The sequence below is a fragment of the Lissotriton helveticus genome, chromosome 2_1 (genome assembly GCF_964261635.1).
Source record: "Lissotriton helveticus chromosome 2_1, aLisHel1.1, whole genome shotgun sequence".
NCBI lineage: Eukaryota > Metazoa > Chordata > Amphibia > Caudata > Salamandridae > Lissotriton > Lissotriton helveticus.
In genome coordinates this window covers 1,397,888,245-1,397,908,708 of record NC_136059.1, presented here as the reverse complement: position 1 = coordinate 1,397,908,708, position 20,464 = coordinate 1,397,888,245, and the positions used below count along the sequence as shown (strand labels likewise).

Genomic DNA, 20,464 nt, shown 5'->3' with positions numbered 1-20,464 from the left:
CGGGACCGGATCTGGTTGAAGCAGTACCTGATGGTTACCTGCTGGTGAGAGAGGACAGAGTGGGACGTGTTGGGGGAGGGCTGGGCATCCTCTATAGAGACTGCTTCTCCTGCCACACCATCCCTCTCTCCACACCGCTAAGCTCCTTTCAGGCCCTCCAGTTCTCTATCAACGGACCTTATGCAGTTCCGTTCACTGGCCTTCTCATCTATAGGCCACCGGGTACCAGGACAGTTTTTAGCCAACACATGCTCAACATGTTAGAGCCACACTTTGGCTGTGAGCATTTTACTGTCCTGGGGGACATGAATTTCCATTTGGAAAATCTGGAGTCAAACGATACTACGTCCCTATTGGATACTTTCTCCGGATGTGGGATGAAACAACTAGTTAATGATCCCACCCATCAAGCAGGCCACGTGCTTGATGGGGTCTTCTCTAACGACCCCCGGCTTACCACCGGGACTCCTATCCCTCTTTCCTGGTCAGATCATTTTGCGATTCCTTTAGAATTAACATCCCCGGCTGTCAAGAGTAAGGGAAATCAGCCAAGCAAAATGGAGGTGAGACGCAACCTCAAAAACATTTCTAATGAAATGCTTGTCCTTAGACTGCCTAGTAGGCTGATTTCCACAGAGGAGGACGTAGGGAAAGCAGTAGACAGATTTGATACTGCTATTAGAACTGCCATTGATGATCTGGCCCCTGCCTCCCTCTGCTACTCCGCGAGGAAAAGCCCTTCGGCGCCGTGGTTTTCCGAATCATTAAGACTCCTTAGACAGGGAGTTCGAAGACAGGAACGCCTGTGGAGGACTAGCTGGGATCCGCGACAGAGGGATAGCCATAAATCCCTCCTAAAAGAGTATAAAACTGAGGTTATAAGGACTAAACAAGAGTATTTTACCTCGTTGACCTCCTCGCTCTCCTCGCCTAAAGAGCTGTTTAAGGTCGTTGACACGCTCACCTCTTTGAAAATACCGGACCCCGTGGTTAGTTCACAGCGGCTCTGTGATGGTGTCGCACAATTTTTTCAATCAAAAATTGTGGACATTTATTCGGCCTTAGAATCTCAGAGGTCGGCATTATCTTCCTCTCCGAGCGTCCCGGTCCCTCTACTAACATCTTTGGAGGAGATACCGTTAGGGTGTCTTTCCAGCTTTCCCCCCCTCTCCCTGATGGAACTTGAAGCTCTCCTTTCAAAGACCAGGTCGGGGTCCCCCCTAGACCCTTGCCCCTTAAAACTTCTAAAACAATGTAAGGAGACTCTCCTGCCCCGGCTGCTAGAGATTATGAATAGGGCAATGAGAGAGGGGACCTTCCCGCCACAATGGAAAAGAGCGGTGGTTAAACCACTGCTAAAAAAGCCTACTTTGGACCCGGGCGTTCTTAAAAACTTCCGCCCCATTTCGCTGCTCCCAGCCCCAGCAAAGATGTTGGAAATCCATCTCAACCAGCATCTGGCTGCTTTCCTGGAAACCTCTGGCCTTTTAGATCACTCGCAGCATGGATTTCGGAGAGAGCATAGCACGGAGTCGGCCCTTACCACGGTGCTTGACAACATCCGTACCAGGGTGGATAAGGGCATGACCACTCTCCTTATCCTATTGGATCTTACGGCTGCGTTTGATACCCTGTCTCCCTCAGTGTTAACATCTCGGCTGAGGGAGATAGGGGTGGAGGGGCCGGCACTTAGTCTGCTATCCTCCTTCCTTGGCCAGAGGGAACAGAGAATTAAGCTGGGGGAGTTTCTATCTCCATCCCTCCCTGTGCAATGTGGGGTCCCACAGGGGTCGGCTTTAAGTCCGACCCTTTTCAACATCTATGTGACCCCACTTGCCAGGCTTATTAGATCTTACGGGATGGAGGTAGTCTCCTATGCCGACGACACGCAGATAATGATGTCTCTCGCCCAACCGGTCATCTCGGCTGCCTCCAACTTTAGACACTGTATGGAGGCAGTGGCTCAATGGATGATCTGCAATTCATTGAAGCTTAATGGCGAGAAGACCGAAATTCTGGTGTTCGGAGGCAAGGAGAATATTTGGTCAGCGGAATGGTGGCCTCCATCCCTGGGAGTGTGCCCCACACCCACTGTTCTGGCTAGGAACCTAGGAGTCATGATCGACCCTCATTTGGGGCTGGGCCAGCAAGTAAGCAGGACCATTTCCACCTGCTGTGGCATAATAAACATCTTGAGGAAAATAAAACATTACCTGTCCCCCCTAGCAAGAAAGCAAATAGTAGTTGCACTGATAGGCTCAAGACTAGACTATTGTAATGCCCTATATCTTGGCATTAACAAGAGTCTTATAACGCGACTCCAAATGATGCAGAATGCGGCTGCAAAGTTTGTATTAGATCTGCCCAGGCGGGCTTCTGCTACGGCTGCCAGGAAAGCACTGCATTGGCTTCCAATCGAGGCCAGGATCTCGTTCAAGTCCCTTTGCTTGATCTATGGGGCCCTGGCCTCGAACAAGTCAGGAGGCATAAGGGATCTGCTAAAATCTTACACCCCCTCCAGATCCCTGCGCTCGGCCAATAAAGCCTTGCTATCCATCCCCCGTGTCCGTAGAGCTAGGTGGGGTGGCAGAGCCTTCTCAACCTTGGCCCCAAGGCTATGGAACTCTCTGCCTTCTGACATTAAAACCCTTCCTTCAAAGCAGGCCTTTAGAAAGGCACTCAAGACATGGCTTTTTGCCATAGCATATCCTTAGCTTGGTTTCTGCCTTTTTGATCTCACTTTGTTAGGCGCCTTGATGCCTACGGGCTTAGTTGCGCGATATAAATTTCATTTCATTTCATTCATTCATTCATTCAATCAAGGCAGCAATGTTTGGTAAAAATGTGATCAGACCTCCATGTATCTGCCTTGCAAATCCCTGTAATGGGAATATTACACATTAGGGCAGCAGTGGCTGCTTTACCCATAGTGGAATGTCCTTTAGGTCTGGCATCAAGTGTTTTATTAGCTTTCTGATAACATAACAGGATGCAAGAAATAATCCATCCTGAAATGGATTAATTAGAACTGGCTAGACCAGTGAGGACCAGACTATAATTAATAAATAATTGTCTGATCAGCGGATGTTGCAAGTTTTATTGAGATCAAATGTTAACACTTCTGTACATCTAGAGAATGAAGAGTTTTCTTGGCTTTTGTGGATGGGTTCTGAAAGAATGTGGGTAATGAAATAGTTTGATGAACATGGAAATCTGAAACAACCTTCGGGAAGAATTTGGGTGAGCTCTCATAACCACCTTGGAAGAATGGAAAACTGTGTCCGGTTCTTGAGAACGCAAAGCTTGGAGCTTGCTTACCCTGCGTCTTGATGTAATTGCTGCAAGGAAAGCTATTTTTAAAGGGAGGTGTTGGGGAGATGCTTGTGTATGGGCTCAAATGGGTCCTGCATATGGCAGGAAAGGACTGCATTAAGCACCCATAGAGAGGAATGATGGCTAATAGGAGGAAACACCTTCCTCAAACCTTTGCTGATGGAGAGTTTGAAAAAAGAGGTTTGTGTAGGACATTTTCTGCATGCAGTAAGAGCAGCTAGGTGAACTTTTATGGAAGAGAATTGAAGGCCAGATTTAGCAAATGTAATAAGAATGGAAGAATAAAATCTTCCTGGCAAGTTATAGGATCCGCACTTTTGGAGGAACACCAGATGCAAAACCTCTTACTCTTCAAGGTATACGCTGACCGGTAGGGTGGTCGCTTGGCCTCTTTCTGGATTTCCATGCAGTTTTGTGACAAGTTCAAATGTCCTTATTGTACCAGCTCAGGAGCCATGCAGCCAAATTCAAGAAGGTGAAATTGGGGTGTACTATCTGGCCTCCAAATTTCGTCAGAAGGTCGGGTCTGCCTGGTAGTCTGAGATGTGAAGCAGGTCCGTGAACCGCCACTGAGGTGGTCACTCTGTTGGTATGAGTATCATCTTGACATTGGAGCAGGAGAGCTTGATTAGAATTGCCTGGATATGGGGAATCGGAGGAAAAGTGAAAAGAAATGTGCTGGACCAGTTGATCCATATGGCATTCCCCAGTGTCCCTGGTTGATAGTACCTTGGGGCAAGGTCATGGCATTTCTTGTTTTGTTTGGTGCGAACATATCCATGGTGGGTGTGCCCCAGAGCTCAAAGACTTGGTGAACGACGTTGTCGTGCAAGACTAATTTGTTGTTTTCTTGCAGAACTCTGCTGAGGGCATTTGCCTGTGCAGTTCTGCTTGCCTGTAACATTAGTTGGTGTGATCTGTAGGTTTCGGCCAATCAACCAATTCTATATGGATGGGCTTCCAGTGCCAAGTGCCTGGACCTTGCCCCCCCATGCTTGTTGAGATAGTACATTGTGGTGGTATTGGCCATTTGAACAAGCAGGGTATGTGACTTGAATGATGGCTGGAAGGCCTTGAGAGCTAGATGGACTGCTCGAAGTTCAAGGAGGTTGATGTGATTCAACATCTCTTTTGAGACCACATGCCTTGCATTTGTAGATGATCCATGTGGACTCCCCAGCCTTGAAGTGATGCATTGGTCACTATGATCTGAGAAGGAACCTGTTGGTGAAAAGGCAGATTGTTCGGGGGAGCACCACCATTTGAGAGAATGCTTTGCATGGAGGGACACATGGATCCTGTTGTCCGTTAGTTGATCCCACTTGTCCTCTATGCATTCTTAGGTAGGTGGCATGTGGCGACCAGCACTCAGCGTGGGAAAGATGCAGGGGGCAATCAAACCAAGGAGAGATGAAATCATCCTCACCTTGGAATGAGATGTTGTCATAAGAAAGCAACATTTATGAAGGATCGATAAGCATCTCTTCTCCGAAGGACACACTTTTGCCTACACGTGTCGATGGAGTTTCCCAGATAATGCAAGGTCTAAACAGGGATTGGTTGAGATTTTCTGCGATTGATCTGAAGTCCCAAGTGTAATAGGAGGTCGCATGCCCAGTTGAAATGGAGTTTGCTTCCTGAAAAGTTGACGCCTTTATTAGCCAATAGTTTAGATAGGCATAGACGAAGACCCGGTGTTTCATGAGATAGGCAGCTATGACTGCCGAGACTTTCAAGAAAGTTCTGGGTGCTGACTTGAGGCCAAATGGTAATACACAGTATCAGTAATGGTCCTGCCACACCACAAACCTCAGGAATGTCCGATGTTTTTATGCCACTTGGATGTGAAAATAAGCATCCTGGAGGTCGATGGAGTACAGCCAATCCCCATGGTGGAGTTAGGGATAGAGTTGATGTAAGGACAGTATCCTGAATTATTCCCGACAAATCCATTTGTTGGCGTGTTTGAGATCCAGTATGGGTTTGAATTAGTTCTTGTGCTTTTTTTGTACCAAAAAATATTGGGAATAAATGCCTGTACCCCACTAGATGTGGAACAACTTCCACTGCCTGTTTTTTAAGTAAGATGTTGACTTTTGATCATAACATTTTCAGATGGTGATGGAATGGCTTTGGTGGTTCCTTAGGAGGAAGAGGACTTATGAATTTGAGACAGTAACACTGGGAAGGATATTCAGTACTCAGGCGTTGTTTGTTATTTGTTGCTACTCTGTCAGGAAATTCGAAATGCTTCCACTCACCGGAGTGAGGTAATGGAAGAGGGGGAAGTAATAGTTCGGGGTTTTTGTGCCTGTGGTAGGCTCTCTGCCTTGAGCTGATCACTGGGAGGCTCTTTATGTAGGTGGTCTATGCTGTTGAGTATAGGGACGCTGCTGTTGTTGCAGTCCCTGATACCAGGAAGGGGTTTGAACCATCTGAGAATAGTATCTCCTCTAGTATGGGCAGAATGATTTATGTTGCTCCCTAGGTCTTTCCAGGGCGACTGCCTTAAGTGTGTACATTTCTGTTTTCATGCGGGTCATTTCATCATCCGTGTGACAGGCAAATAAAGAAGACCCAGAGAAAGGCAGATTGATGATACGGTGCAGTGACTCCAGTTTTAGAGATGTGAAACGGAGCCATACATGCCTACAGAGGGCCAGACTATGGCAGTATTCATGCGCTGCCAGAAGGGAGGAATTAGCACCTGCACTAATAACCTGCTTCAATACCATCAAACCTTCATTAACTACCTCCAGAAAATCTTCTTGCTTGTCTCTGGGCAGATCCTCAGCGAACTTCTTTACTGATTTCCATAATATTATCATGGCGACCTAAAAGAGCACTTTAACTAGCTGCTTTCATGGAAGTGGCCGCAGTATCACATGTTTTACGGCCCACTGAATCCAACTTCTTGCTCTTTTTTTGGGTGAAACTGAGGAGGCTGATATAGTAGCTTAGTGTTTCTTTGCTACTAAAATTACCACTGAGTCTGGAGGAGGGTCCGACCACAGAAAGAATGCATCCTGCTGAGGTGGCTTGTACTTTTTGGTGGAGCCGACTTATCTGAAGCGGGGGTCAGGAGGAGTTCCATGGCAGGTTCCAAGAGGTCTGGCACTAGAGAATGGAGTTGTCTGGATGATCTGCGTTGTTGTAGCATATCAAAGATCACTGATGTGGTTGGAATAGGTATGGATATTTGGATGTTCAATTTTGCTGCTCCTCTCGTTAAGACTTCATGGAAAGCATTAATGTCATCTATAGGAGAGACTCAAGGTGGTGGAGAGTCTGTTAGAATAGGTGAGTAGCGTCCTGTAGAAGTGAAGGACGTATATCTGGAACAGTGGTAAGATTATGACCATGATCTAGGTCTGCATGACTTGTGACGATGATGATGATGTCTCCGAGATCACGATTGATGTGATATATGGTGGCTGCGCGAGCGAAGGCGCGTCCTAGAATGTGATCTTGGCCTTGGGTGTGGTGAAAGAGGTATTTGTATGTGGGTCCCTTAAGGTGTCATAAGAAATGATTTAGCCTTAAGGACCCTCTTTAGTACCCCTGCCCTAGGTATCTGGAATACCATGAATACCATGTCACAGGCCGAGGAGAAGTGAACCAAGGATGTCCTTATGTGCCCAAGGAACGAGCCCCCCTCTGGATTCCTCTGGACTGGTCCCCCAGTCTCTGCCTGCAGCCTCTCTCTGACCAGCCATTCTCCTTCTACACCCTGATGCCCCAGAGCCTCCCGAGGTGGCCTGTTGGTGTGGCCTTGGACCTACCCGAAAGCAATACATGTTTTTCCTCCACAGGGTAACATTACTAATCCAGAAAAATGCAGTGTCCATTTTTGAAAACTGTAAAACTTCAAATCTCAAAGTATTTTCCAGATTAAGATCTTGGTATCAAAATGTATTTAAAAGTATGTGTTATTTTCATAAATTGGTGTCGTATTTCGTGTTTACTGAATACCTAACAGCAGCTAGTCTGGAGCGTTTTTGAAAATCTGGAGTTTTTTTAATAATGATCTTGGGCTGCCCAAGTACAGCGAGTTGCCATAATCAAAGCGGGATAAAATTAGACCTTGAATCATGTTTCTGCATGATTCTACTGGGAGCCATTTCAGGACCTTTCTCATGGCTCTTAAAAGGCCGAAACAGCTGCCAGACAACGTTTTTGATTGGGAGGCCACGGGTTAATTGGCCGATAAGGAACATCTCAATCAAGGCTCTTTACTTCTGGCATGGGAGATGGGCGCTCTCTTAGGGGAGATGGCCAAATAATCTCATCCCAGAGAGTTGGGTTGTTTCCCAAGATCAGAACCTCGGTTTTTACACCGTTCAATTTCAGACAGCTTACTACCATCCACTCGGACACCTTTAACACTATCAATGCTAAGGCAATTCACCCCTGGTGCTGAACTTCTTTGAATTCCATTGTTCATGACGAGCTCAGCTCGTCATGAGCACACAAGCAGTGTACTGCATGACGAGCTGAGCTCGTCATGAGCATGGAAGGGGTTAAGCTTTTAAGTCTCATGGAAACAGAGTACATATCTGGTCACAGCATAACAATCAACTGGGTATCTTCTGAAAAAGATACCATCTTGAAACTGGAGGAATATATGATGTCTGATAGAGAGCGGACATAAATATTAATATGCGAAGGGCTTAAAGACGTGCTCTGTGGGACACCATGGTACAACTGATGGCTGTATAAGAGGAACGATGCCTTGCTTACCTTGAAAAATGCACTTATCCAAAAATTAGGCCAGCCACTTCAGAGCCTTCCCTGTAATACCAACTTCTTCTAGTTGGTGAAGAAGAGTATGGTAGGAGACACTATAAAAAGCGGTACTCAGGTCCAGGAGGATCAGTGCCACTGATCTGCCCTGGTTCATCACCATTTTCAGATCCTCTGTGGACCTCAGTAGTGAGGTTTCTGTACAACAGCCCCCACGGCAAGCTGTCCCAGTAGGGTGAAGAATGTTATTGGTTTCCAAATGACCAAAAATGTGCCTATTGATCACTTTATCTAACATTTTACTGACACCAGGTAGAAGAGAAATGGATCTATGATTTTCAATTGCTTCTATTTGACCAGTTTCATAACAGTATGAAAACAACGGCCTTGCAAAAATGCTAGAACCATTTTGCTTTGAAAAAAGGAAGAGGCAAAAACAGGTTTATCGTTCAGTGCTGAGCACTTTAATATATTATAAATGACTTTGAGGTTATGGGTGAACTGAAGAAAAGGAAAGAGTCAGCACCACAATCATCAGAGTTACAAGCAGCAAAACCTTAAAGATACACTGAATTCGAGGAGATGGGAGTATAAGCCTAATGTAAGTGCAAATCGTTCTGTTAGGCAATGAACTGGGCAAAGGATTTACACTAAACACGTTACCTTCTGACAAGAGACCTGCTCAGCGTGCTATTGCTTGAAAGCTCTCTAAGACAGCTGTGAGAAACATATTTGGAAATTCCATTCTCTACCAATAGCTATGACCATATTTTTGTAATGTATTTTAAGCCACGATTAGCACAGTGTCGATATGTTGCTGAAATCCATAAGTGAATCAAAGAACAAGTGCACTCACTACCTATCTTCTAACTATGGGCCTGATTTAGTGCTTGACTGATCATTCTCCATCAGTCAGGGTGGCAGAGAACATTATCTCCATCACCCTGATAGACTTGCGTCCATCAAATTTAGAGATGACTGTTGGGCCAGTGGCCATCTCTAAACATTGAAAGGAACTACCGTCATGGAGGTTCCTTTCCATGTACAAAAAGTTTGGCAGACAGGCACTGTCAGTTTTGATGGTCATTCATCTAACTTTCATTTTTTTTTCTTCTTCAGAAACAAATCCAAAGAGGTGACTTGTTTCAGAAAAAGGAATAAACTAATTACATCCAACCTGGGAGTTTTCTCTCAAAGTGTGTGGGTAAATTGTTTTAAATTCTGTCCTTTATTGCCAGGTTTCTCCTTGTGGTGATGGACAGGACAAAACAGACATTACATCATCCTCCCTTAATAAGAGAAGCAGTGTAATGTTCTTCCTGTAATGGCTCCTAATGCGTTGGGCCGTTGGTGGAAAATTTTTTATCGACAGAGTCAAACAGAACTCCGTCGTCAGAAAACTTAAATTCCGCCAGTCTCTACATGAGGTGAGCAGACTGAGGGTTTGACAGACAGGGCACTCTGTTGCCTTTGAACCGGTTAACCTTGTCTGCCACACTCTAAATTGCCCCCTGTGTCAGGTACATTTGAGAAACAAGAGACAATTAAGCAAACTTTCCACAGTTCAGTTTTTTTAAATTTACAAGTGAACATTGGAGTGATAGTCTCACAAATTTTTCATTGTTCATAACTAACTTTATTGATCTAGGAAATACAAATTTCTCTCTAGTCAAAACCCCCATCCTGAGATATTCTTACCTAAAAAAGTGCTAAATTCAGTTTTTCTGATTAGTTCAGTATAGCACTCTCAAACAGTTTCATTTTTGAAATAAAAAATCATAGGTTCCTATTTTATTTGACAAACATAACTTGAGTGGCGTAGCTAGGCCTTTTGCCATGGCGGTCCCAGCCTTTACCGCCCCCCGGCAGCCGTAATAGCGGGTGGATGGGGGGTGCTGGTGAAAGAATTCTGCATTTTCCACACCGCGTGGCCGCAAGTAAGAATGGGGGAGGGGAGGCAGCTGTCCCCAAAACTAGTTCTGCCTGGGGCGGACCTCTCCCGCTTGCTATACTACTGCAAAACTTGCAGTAAATTTAGACAGTTTTCGCCACCTGCTGGTGGCCTGTTTTAAGCAACAATCTTGCGTTCTAGAAAAAATAAACAAAAGCACTCTAACACAATTTAAGACCTCATTACAAGTTGAAGGAACCAGGTAAATGCCATTACCACAAGGGGAGGTATTTACCACATGTGGTAAGTACTTCCCATTCTGAGTTTCTAAAAGAAAAATGGGGCATAACATGAGGAATTGGTTGTAAAACTCCAAATTCAGACATCAGAATTTAGCACTTAACTCGTATTGAGGGCCAGAGTGTGGCAAATATCGCCTATTCTGAGTTTTTGATATAAAAATATAGCGTAACACACCAAATTCCACGTATTTTGCCTTTTTGTTCGGGGCTTTCCTTCTGAAAAAATCCTGAAGTTTGACCTTTCAGATCTTGTCAGCAGAAAACTGTGATGGTTAGATGATTATCAGTTTCGGTGCACAGAAATTGGAATAGAGCTCTGCACTGATAATGAAGACCCTCAATTTCCTTTTTTTTTTTTTTAAACAATTTTTTTTTAACATACTTTATTATCGACTGCAAATTTGACAATGATAATAACAGGTTCATGCAATCTGGACAGTCTTTTTGATTTATAGCCCCCTCCCCCCATTACACGGCAATCATATCAGTATCTCATATGCAATACCAGGGAAATGGTCAAAAGGTAGACAGAGCATCATCGTCATGGCTCAAAAAATCGCTTGATGGGTGTTTCAATATAATTTGGACAATCATTTTTTTTAAACAAACTTAGCAGCAATAAAGTTTCCTAATAAGATTTTTTATTACCTGAATATCATCAGTTCCACCGAGGATAAAGACATCTTTGGAATCACGGTGAGGAATACATATGAATTCTGTGGTCTTCCATGCATCCTCGACCTTAAAGACAAATAGTGATTGTGAATAATATATTTTATTAATCAATTGATGCACTAACCAGTGCTCATGTCTTTGTATCACTTTATCTGTGACCCTCTATCTATACCGATCCATCCCTGGCATTATATTCTGAGCTCCTTCCGAAAGAATAAACAATCTACTATTCTTTCTTACGCATAAACTCTTTCCCATATTGGTTTCCTTATGAAAAAGAACACTGTTAATCCCTAGACGAGACATTCAGACCAACACAGCTATGACAGGTGCAAAATATGCTGGTACATGTATCATTACTATCACATATCGGGAATACTTTTTCACCCAATTGTGCTCAAGCAAAGTAATGGCCAAGAACCCAAAAACAGGGTTTTGTATCCGTTGTGTGCATATAATTATGCCTGCACATTGTTTTGAATTGACAGATACCATCAGCCACAGCTGTGCATATGCATAAATTGGAGTTGGTGCATTTTACCCTCAGCTCCTAATGAGTACAAGCAGTAAATGGGGTGTTATTGTCATTTTCACTAGTTTCAGCATGGTTTAAATAACATTCTGAGTACCATGTCTCAAACACACAATCCTCAATAAACATTACACCCTATTCACCATAGCTATTTGTTTTTAAATCTCCCCTGGAAGAGCACAGTTCACTTCTTAAAGTTTAATTCAAGTTGTCCTTGTGATCAGTTATTTTTGAAAGAGGTGTGCTATTACATTATCACACACACACTACTGTTATTAAATTGGTCAACATTCCAAACATTTTGATTATTGTGTTGGACCAAATGTCTGAAGGTAGCTTTTTTTTTTTTAAGGCTATCTCACATTTGCAAAGCTAAGCAGCAAGAAGACAAGTGCTTTTTATGTTGTTCTCTGACATAACAATGTATAACATGTCCCTATTATGTACCCTACTAGAGAAACCTTAACCTTTAATTCATGCCACAATTTAGGTGTGCAGGTTTTTTTTCATTATCATATTGTAGTTGTATTTCTTTTAATGTGTATCTGGAGAGTTTGAGAAAGTATATTATTCTAAGGAGTGGGTTGAAGGAAGAGGAGAAGTGAGGCCAAAATTGTATTTTTAACAGCATGCCCAATCAATACAACGTCTCTCTTCTTCCAGCCTGCAACATATGCAGCTTTTCTTCATCTAGCGATATATGGTCTAGAGAATCTGTAATAATAAGATAGTCTCAAGTTCTTGTCTCCAGGTCACAGACAGATCTGGGTTTTATCACCGTTCTTCTGGAATTGTAGGTGTTGTTGTTAGCTTGTTTCAGTCTGAGAAAGATGAATATTATTAACTATGGTTGAATAGTGAGATCTACAAGTAGTGATTTCCTCGGATAACCTAATGTGTCCGAAGGTGTGGATCAGTTGCAGGGCAGTTGCAGACACACTAGCCACATCGGCAAGTTTGTTGTCTTTTTTAGAAGAATGTCATGGTCATATCTGAGATCTACAAACATATCATTCTTTTTATGGGTCTTAAACCTCACTAATAGTCACTCAGTAGGTTTATTTGATAACATGTTATTGTATTTGTTTTAATACTTCACACTATTAGGACTTTAGAGATATTCAGCTGGTTTGAGACAGCTGGTGTATTCATTGGGTTCTGTAATGGATTTTGTTAGAGGTGGGTTCATTATTACATGTGTCTGATCTCATAGGGTAGCATCTATCATCTTACTTGTTGACGTCAAAGCCTTTTTTTTGCGCAGCAGTTGAACAATCTATAGGAAATAATAATGTGTGAGATGGGTGTAGGAGTATGTCAATACGGTTATGGTTGAAATGAGTAGGTTCCATTTTGGGGGTATATGGACCTGCGCAACTTATTTGTAACCCAATGTAAGTTCCTTCGTAACCTAGTAGGTCTTCCTCAGTCGACCCCCTCCATCCCCCTCTGTCTGGACCTAGGGTGCCCCCCGATCAACGAGATGGCTAGATTCAGGTTGGTGGCTTTGTGGAGACGTATATGGACGTCCCCAGACCTGTCTCTTTTTGCACGAGAATTGACAGAAGTCAGGTCCATTACCGGATCCGGGAAAATTCCCTGGTTCTCTGCTGTAAAAACCATCCTCATTGATATGGGCTTAGAAAATCTTTGGTTATCGCCTCAATCCAATGTTTTTCCGTCTAAACACGAGTTTAAATCCCTGTACTGGGCCTCGATTCGTTTAAAAAGAGCTGTATTCTCTAGTAATAACAGTCTTACAGGCAGGTTTTTAAGATTCAAACTTGACCTATTGCGAGAGTCCTATTGGGATGTAATAACTAGACCGTTAGACAAAAAACTGTTTCATCAATTTAGAGTGGGGTCTCTGCCTCTAAACTCTTTTTCATACAAATGGTCTACTGGGTCTTCAACCGACTGTAAATGTTGTCCAGGTCATAATGAATCAGAAGGACATTTTCTTTTTGCCTGTCCTAGATATGCTGCACCCCGCAAGAAATGGTTAAAACCACTGTTCCAAAGCTTGCCATTTAAAACATCTGCAGATGCAATTTGGGTGCTAAAGACCAACACCTCCGAACTCTTTGTTGTATGTTTGGCAAAATATCTGGGCTGGGCCTGGCTTCTAAGGCTAAAACATATGTCATAGCCCCTGCGATCCACTTCCATTGTTCTGTTAATTGATTGAATATGCACCCGTTTTAATAATTGGTTATCAGTTCCATCCAATTCGTGTACTCTGAACACTAAGCAAGTATTGGTTCACTGTTAATCCATTTGAACTGTTATGAATTTCTAAAAATAACTTGTGCTTTCTTTTAATACAGGTTTCTTTTTAATTGATATTTAATGCTTGTCATACTTATCTTTTTTTGTTTTTATTAGTTGGTTCTAAATGTGCTTAGTTTCTGATTAGTGATGTTTGTTTTATTCATTTTTAAACAGTCTTTTTTGCTTAAAATCTTGTCTGATAGATAATTATTGACTTTATAATGTGTCTTTTATGATTTGATAAAAATCGAAATAAAGACTTGAAACCTGAAACCTGAAACCTGAGTAGGTTCATAGAGAATTTTCATCAAATCAGGTAAATGTTTTATTGTGTGTAAACTTCATTGACTTGTGTTGATGTTTTGAACTCACGCCAAATATCTCTGACAAATTCTGTGTGTCTGAGATTAGCACTATTTTCATTCAAGTTTTAAGGTTTATGGAGAGATGTTTTTTCAGTCTGCTATTTTTCCAATAATGCATGGCACAGTTGCCACTGAGATCTTTTATTTATCTACACTGCTTTACAATTATTTTGTACAATAGAATACATCTTCTAATTATAAGTTAATGGAATACTGCTACATTTAGATTTCGGAAAAACACACACAAAATTGTATATAAAGAGGCACTGGATTGACAAATATGTATTACATCTTTGGGTGATTACACGCCAAAAGATGTATCAACTCTTAAAACAAACTCCGAGTAAACTCTTTAAAGGGAGTTTAATTTTTCATGGAGCAAAACAGCTGCTTTGATTACACTCATATTCATATTTTGTTGATGTAATCAAGAATTCACCTTACGCAGGTAGCCTGCAATGGGATGGGTACTGAGTCTAGATGAGGGATAGTGGTTAAGACTTAGATATGCCCTCATTCCATCCCAACTGTCCCAAACCATCACCCTCAGTTACGTTAAAGGCTTTAAAAGTATTTTGCTAAAAACACAGTCAGAAATACTGTTTAATCTGTACTTATATTGTATGTAACACTCAAAATAAAGTGTGTCTTTCATTTCACCCAGGTTCGTAGCTGAAACACTTCCCTGTCTGACATTTGAAGCTTGAATCATTGTTATTTATATCATTTCGATAACATACCTTTTTCAGAATTGTCTCTAATGAAGCTTCTCCAGAAGCTTGTCCTGAAACATCTTGGATCTGTGGAGCAAATTCAAACACTCCTAGATCCATTAGTGTAGTTAAAGTAAGTGGATTTTCATTATCCACTAACGTAGCATTAACTGTTTGTTCCAACACAGCCCAGTGTCTTGGTTTTAGAAAAGGATTTCGTAAGTCTGTAATGACACCAATCTAAAAAAAAAGAAAAAAAAAGAACAAAATGTTGCTAACTCGGCAATAACGCATAGATATATTTGGAAGAATGAAATGTATAGATACATTTTAATAAGAAGCAAATACAATTACCATTATCTGTAAAGCTTCTCTGCAGTCTGCTCAATAGTAGGACTAGGCATATTGTTTAGAATATGCCAACATGTTGCTCTGCATTATATCTACACAGTATCCCCTGACAGCTGCAAACCTACGAGTTACTCACACGTCAGCCCTAATCAAGGAAAGAGTTGAACTATGGTAATTTAAAACTATGAGGGTGGGTGTAGAAGGAAATACTACTTTGCTCCTAAATAAGGAAACACTAATTCACAGGACTTAACCGAGTGAGAAAAGGGATCTGTATAGATGATAGGAAGAAGGGATTGCAGTTCAGCTGGACAGGTGAAAGACACGTTCGAAATTCATTAATTGCAATCCCTAGGCTAAAATTAATTGAGTATGTCAAGATCAAATCATTTTATTCGATTCATCATAATAAATCATAAAAGCACATCCACTAGTCATTAAAAACAACACAGATCAATAATGTCAAACCAACAGGAGGAGTGAAAAAGACCAGCTGAAAACCATGAGATATAAACACATACTGTTAGACTCTCTAAAAATGGCAGATAAAGTAGAGCCACAGCTTTGCTTGTGTGAATCACAGTGGTCGCTGTAAAGGAACCATCAGGCAGATTTACGAATTCTGGCGCATCTCTGCTAATCAGCAGAAATGCGCCAGAAGAGTTGCGACGCATCTGCCCACCCGTGCGCCACCACTGATGCGCCGCATTTACAATGCAGCGCACCGTGGCACTAGGTGGGCAGATGCGTGACGCATCCCCGGCGGAAATGCGGCGCATTGCTGGAGTTGCATCGCAAGCGTGACACAGCTCCAGCAAGGCTCGGGGGTGCCCTATTCCCAACATGCTGCGCCAATCCTTACGCCTGCTTCAAGCAGGCGCAGGGTTTTGACGCAGCATGGCCCTAAAAGTGACTGAGTGAAATCTCGTAGATTTCACTCAGCCACTTTTAGGAGGCGTTCCTGCACCGGAAGGCCCCCCCCATGCTGGCACGCCCACATATGTTCCAGGGGTTTACAACGTGACGCATCTCCCAAGATGCGTCACGTTGTAAATACCCCGCAGCATGGCGCTGCATTTGCGCCGCTGCTGCGTCAAATGTGGCGTAAGGGGCTTGTAAATCTGCCCGCATTTATTTAAAACTGAGATTTTTAAAAATGGGGCAAAAAAAAACAACATGTCAAGTGTAAATTACAGAAACATTAACAGGTTCTGAGGCTCTGTGTGCCATCCGACTAGCAGCTGGGGAAACACGTTTACGCGAAAATACGATAAAAGGCACCGATGGAAAACCGGCATGTCAAGTGTAAGATACCTTTCACCCTCACTATAAAGTTTAACTGTGGCATAATAGAGGGAGGCTGTTTTAGACCGAGACCTTAATATCCTTCCTTCAAGTGGATACTGCTGATATGTCTCTTTAACCCAGCTCACGCCAGATTTCAGAATTGTCTTCGGGCAAGAGAACAACTCTGGCCTGCCTAGGACATTTGGAATATCTTTGATGTACGGAATCCATGGAATTAAATGGCTGTGTTTCAACCGAAGTGTTTCAGGATAGTTCTATTTAATTACAGATCTTTCTTAACCAGAAAGACAACCATAATAGAACAGGGCGGATTTGAATAAAATCTAAAATGAAGCCGACACCCAGTTCTTAATTGATGAATTCTGCGGCTATCAACTGCGGTGACCTCAATACCCTTGCGAGAAATTTGTTCTCTGACACCTGCACGGGGTGGCAAGGTTTATAGCCCAAAATTTCTGTGCCAAAATAAACTAAGGGAACACACTTGGCTCTATATAGAGACAATATAGATTTGATATGTGGACGTTCCAACCTTCTTGCAAAAGCGTTAATGCCATATGCTACTTTGTTACAAGATTGGACCTGCGCCCTAATTAACGTTTCCCATTTTAATCCAGATGCCTAATTAGCAAAAATCATTCATCCTACTAATCTGCTGGCGTCTAAATCATGTGGTTTTGGGATTTCACAATTGTTGGCACTATCACGATAGTGTAGGATTTCAAAGAATTATTTTTCATCCCTAAGCCGCTCATGAAATCATAAAAGCTCTCAATTAAAAGCTGTAAACTATTGGCAGTACGTAATATAAATACAGTGTTGTCTGTATATAACAGGGCTGGCACCCTCCTATTGTCCACCCTAGGGACAGCCTTAAATTTTGCCACTAGATATTGGTCCAACTGATTAATATAGACAATGAAAAGCATGGGTGCTAAGATACAGCCCTGGCATATCCTTCTCTCTAGCCGAAAGTGTGAGGTGCGTTCATCTTTGGACCCAATCTTACTGCAGATTCCAACTGCTCATGCAGGTCGACCAGAAAATCAATGAGAGCCTTCTCAACCCCCATGGACCACAACACACCCCACAACTTGGTTCTATCTACTGTATCTGAGGCTTTGCGGAGGTATATTAAAACAAGCCAGGTGTATTGCCTCCCTCCTTGCCTTGGTATAATTAGAAATTATCAGATGAAGATTAGGGTTTTCCTCTACTGTCTCACTTCTGGACTGGAAACCATATTGAATGTCAGAGAAAAGATTCCCTTTCTCTGACCATTCCCTCAGGCGGTTTAGCAATATTCTTCCTTTAACCTTCACTTCAGAGTCCAATATAGGCTCAGGTAGTCACCTAACCTTTCAACCATTACACTCCATAACAGCTCTTGAGACTGACCTGTTACCTAGTTATGATACTGCTTACAGGACGTAGGGTTTTCCCTGAAAACTGGCCTGATCCATTATGCATGAGGATTCTTGGAAACTCAGCAGGACTACCTTGCGGGGTGTCTTTCTCGAGACCAAGACGGGGTCCCACAGTCTCTCACTTCAGGTAATGGGGTTGACTTTATCCTAGAGGGATTCTTGGCTTTACACCTACATACATTCTAGGTACACTTAGGTACATCTAGTTAGGGTCGCATTGTAGGAGTACGCATTTATTACTGTCATGTATTTTGCATACTTGCCTGTATTAATTGTTTTAGCACGATGGTAGAAATCTACCATCCTTTTACTCTGTTAGTGCCTTTAATCATTCATATCTCTTTCTGTCTAATGATTGCTTCAGCACACCTATTTTACACTAGAATGACGCTGGTTCAATAAATGCTTACTGAAAGACGTCCCCACCGCTTAGTCTGTGTATTGCTCTGAGACAAAGTGAGCACGAGTGACTGAGAGAAAACTGTCTCACTGTTGCCAAGATCCTGAGGGATCAGGGTTGTCATGTTCGATAGTTGCAAAGAACTGTTCTCTCCCTGGTAAGAGGGGTTTCTAGTAGCACTGTAAGCTAGCTGGTATACAGGCTAACATACTCAGTGGGGGTGTCTAGAATCAGTCCAGACACCAATCCTACAGTGTATGTTGTCTAAACGTGCAGGTCCTATATATGCTTATTGGAACTACACAACACACTGACCTATGCCAAGAGGGAGGAAAGCGACCTTGTGCAGTTGCATAAAGATGCTGGGTAATCAAAGGGGCCCATAATTCCACACCTGATTTGTAGAGGTCTCCGGGTACTCCGTCAGGACATAGGGTTTTATGAGCGGAAAGGGTTGAAAATGCTGCTGCTGCTTCGCTCACATAGAACTCCAAAGTGCTCCCTCTACTCATAGAGTCTCAGCTCTTGAGCCAGATTGCCTGTCTCATATATAAGTTCAAAATGATTAAACCAGGCCTGGGCGGGAATAGATTGACACTGCTCTGGAACCGCTGTATCATTATAAATGGGAGGATTAACTACTTTCCAGAATGCAGAGCTTGCACCCGACTGACAAGCAGACACCAACTCTTCCCACACCTCTTTTTTTCAGCCTTTTTCCGCGGCTTACGCACCAAATTATAACACTTTCTGTCCTCTTTTATAAACTTATTAGCCCTCTGCTTTTGCTTTAAGGCTTTCAACTGCACCCTATGTGCCAAAGAGCAACTCCTGTCAAACAACTTGGGGCCTTCTTGTTGTAACCGTAAGAGCCATTTGCACTGCTGTGTCAATATTATTAAAAGAATCCATAATGGTCTAATCAAAGGAGTCTATCAATAAACAGCTCTCAAAGTCTGCTCGATGGTTCTGAATCAAGACCCTTAGAAAATTGTCCAGGACAATTTTGCCCCAGCGAAGCCTACAGTCATGGGCATACAAATTAAGGGACACTTTAAATACCTTGTTTGGCTTACCCCCCGCTACAAGCCAACCAAACAACTCCACTATCGGACTATGATGGCTACTGACATTCCATTCCCCGGAGAAACTAATAGGCAAGGGTAACATTCTGGCCGAAACCAGAATGGCATCAATGACTGACCTACGGCCCCTCACTGTAAATGGGAGTACTAAGTCAGGAGAGCAGTAACTGATTTTTGACAATAAGTTGCCAAGATTAACTTTGTCTGCCAAGGTATTAAACAAATCCCCTTGACTGGAATAGGAAAAATGAAGCTGCTCAGTCTCCTCACCGGCTTCCAACTTCCCCCTTTGAAGAACACCACACGGGCTTCATTGTAGATTAAAATCGCCTGTTGGTACTATCATAGGGGTAAAGAGACATTCCTGGAGGAAATCATTAAAAAACTCTAGTAGTACCTCTTCTAGAGATTCCCTTGCGGAGCGTGAATCATAAATGTTAATTATTAAAAGCCTTGTATTGCGGGTAAATGAAAGGAGGATGCTCAATATATTTAGTGACTTGGAAGGAACCACCTCAAACTTGCAACCTAAGGTTAGACTCACAAAAGTAGCCAGCCCACCCTCTGGTCTACCATGTAGCACTGTAGAAGCATGTATAAAAAAAACTGCAAATACTTCAAGACAAGCCTTCCCCGAAATATCCCATGTCTGTTGGTGACAAATAATGTGCAAAGAACTCATAATTTCAACTTCACGATCACTATCAAGAACACACAGAGCTTATCCCTGCCACATTCCAGCTGATTAGCCTATGTTGGGCTAAGGGTCATGGACTCTTTTGTCAGCTATTCCTACCCCACTGTCTTCAGAGTTAGTCAATGCAAAAAGGTTTTATTTTCAGAGGTTTTCTGAACTGTATGTAAAGTGTTTCAGATGTCAAGTTTATGGACAGGACATTTAAGAGACTAGGGGCCATATGTAGGAGTCCCAATACTGGTCGGTAACGGCCAAAATTACTGAATTCCGGCCGTTACCGACCGGTATTTGGGTCTTGAGATGTAGGAGGCAGGTTCAAGGATTCGGTAATTACCGATTCTTTAAGGAATCGGTAAAATACTGATTCCTTA

The 20,464-nt window shown here is 42.7% G+C and overlaps 1 protein-coding gene across 1 annotated transcript in view; it reads right to left on the bottom strand.

Moving 5' to 3' along the window:
• Positions 1-20,464, bottom strand: part of LOC144820261 (dynein axonemal heavy chain 6-like) — a 1,187,310-nt gene that overhangs the window by 660,658 nt on the left and 506,188 nt on the right. Inside the window, exons 19-20 of the mRNA XM_078677850.1 lie at positions 14,853-15,065; positions 10,918-11,010 (exon numbers count right to left, since the gene is read on the bottom strand). Coding sequence (XP_078533976.1) covers positions 10,918-11,010; positions 14,853-15,065 — 306 coding nt within the window. The remainder of the gene's footprint in view (positions 1-10,917; positions 11,011-14,852; positions 15,066-20,464) is intronic.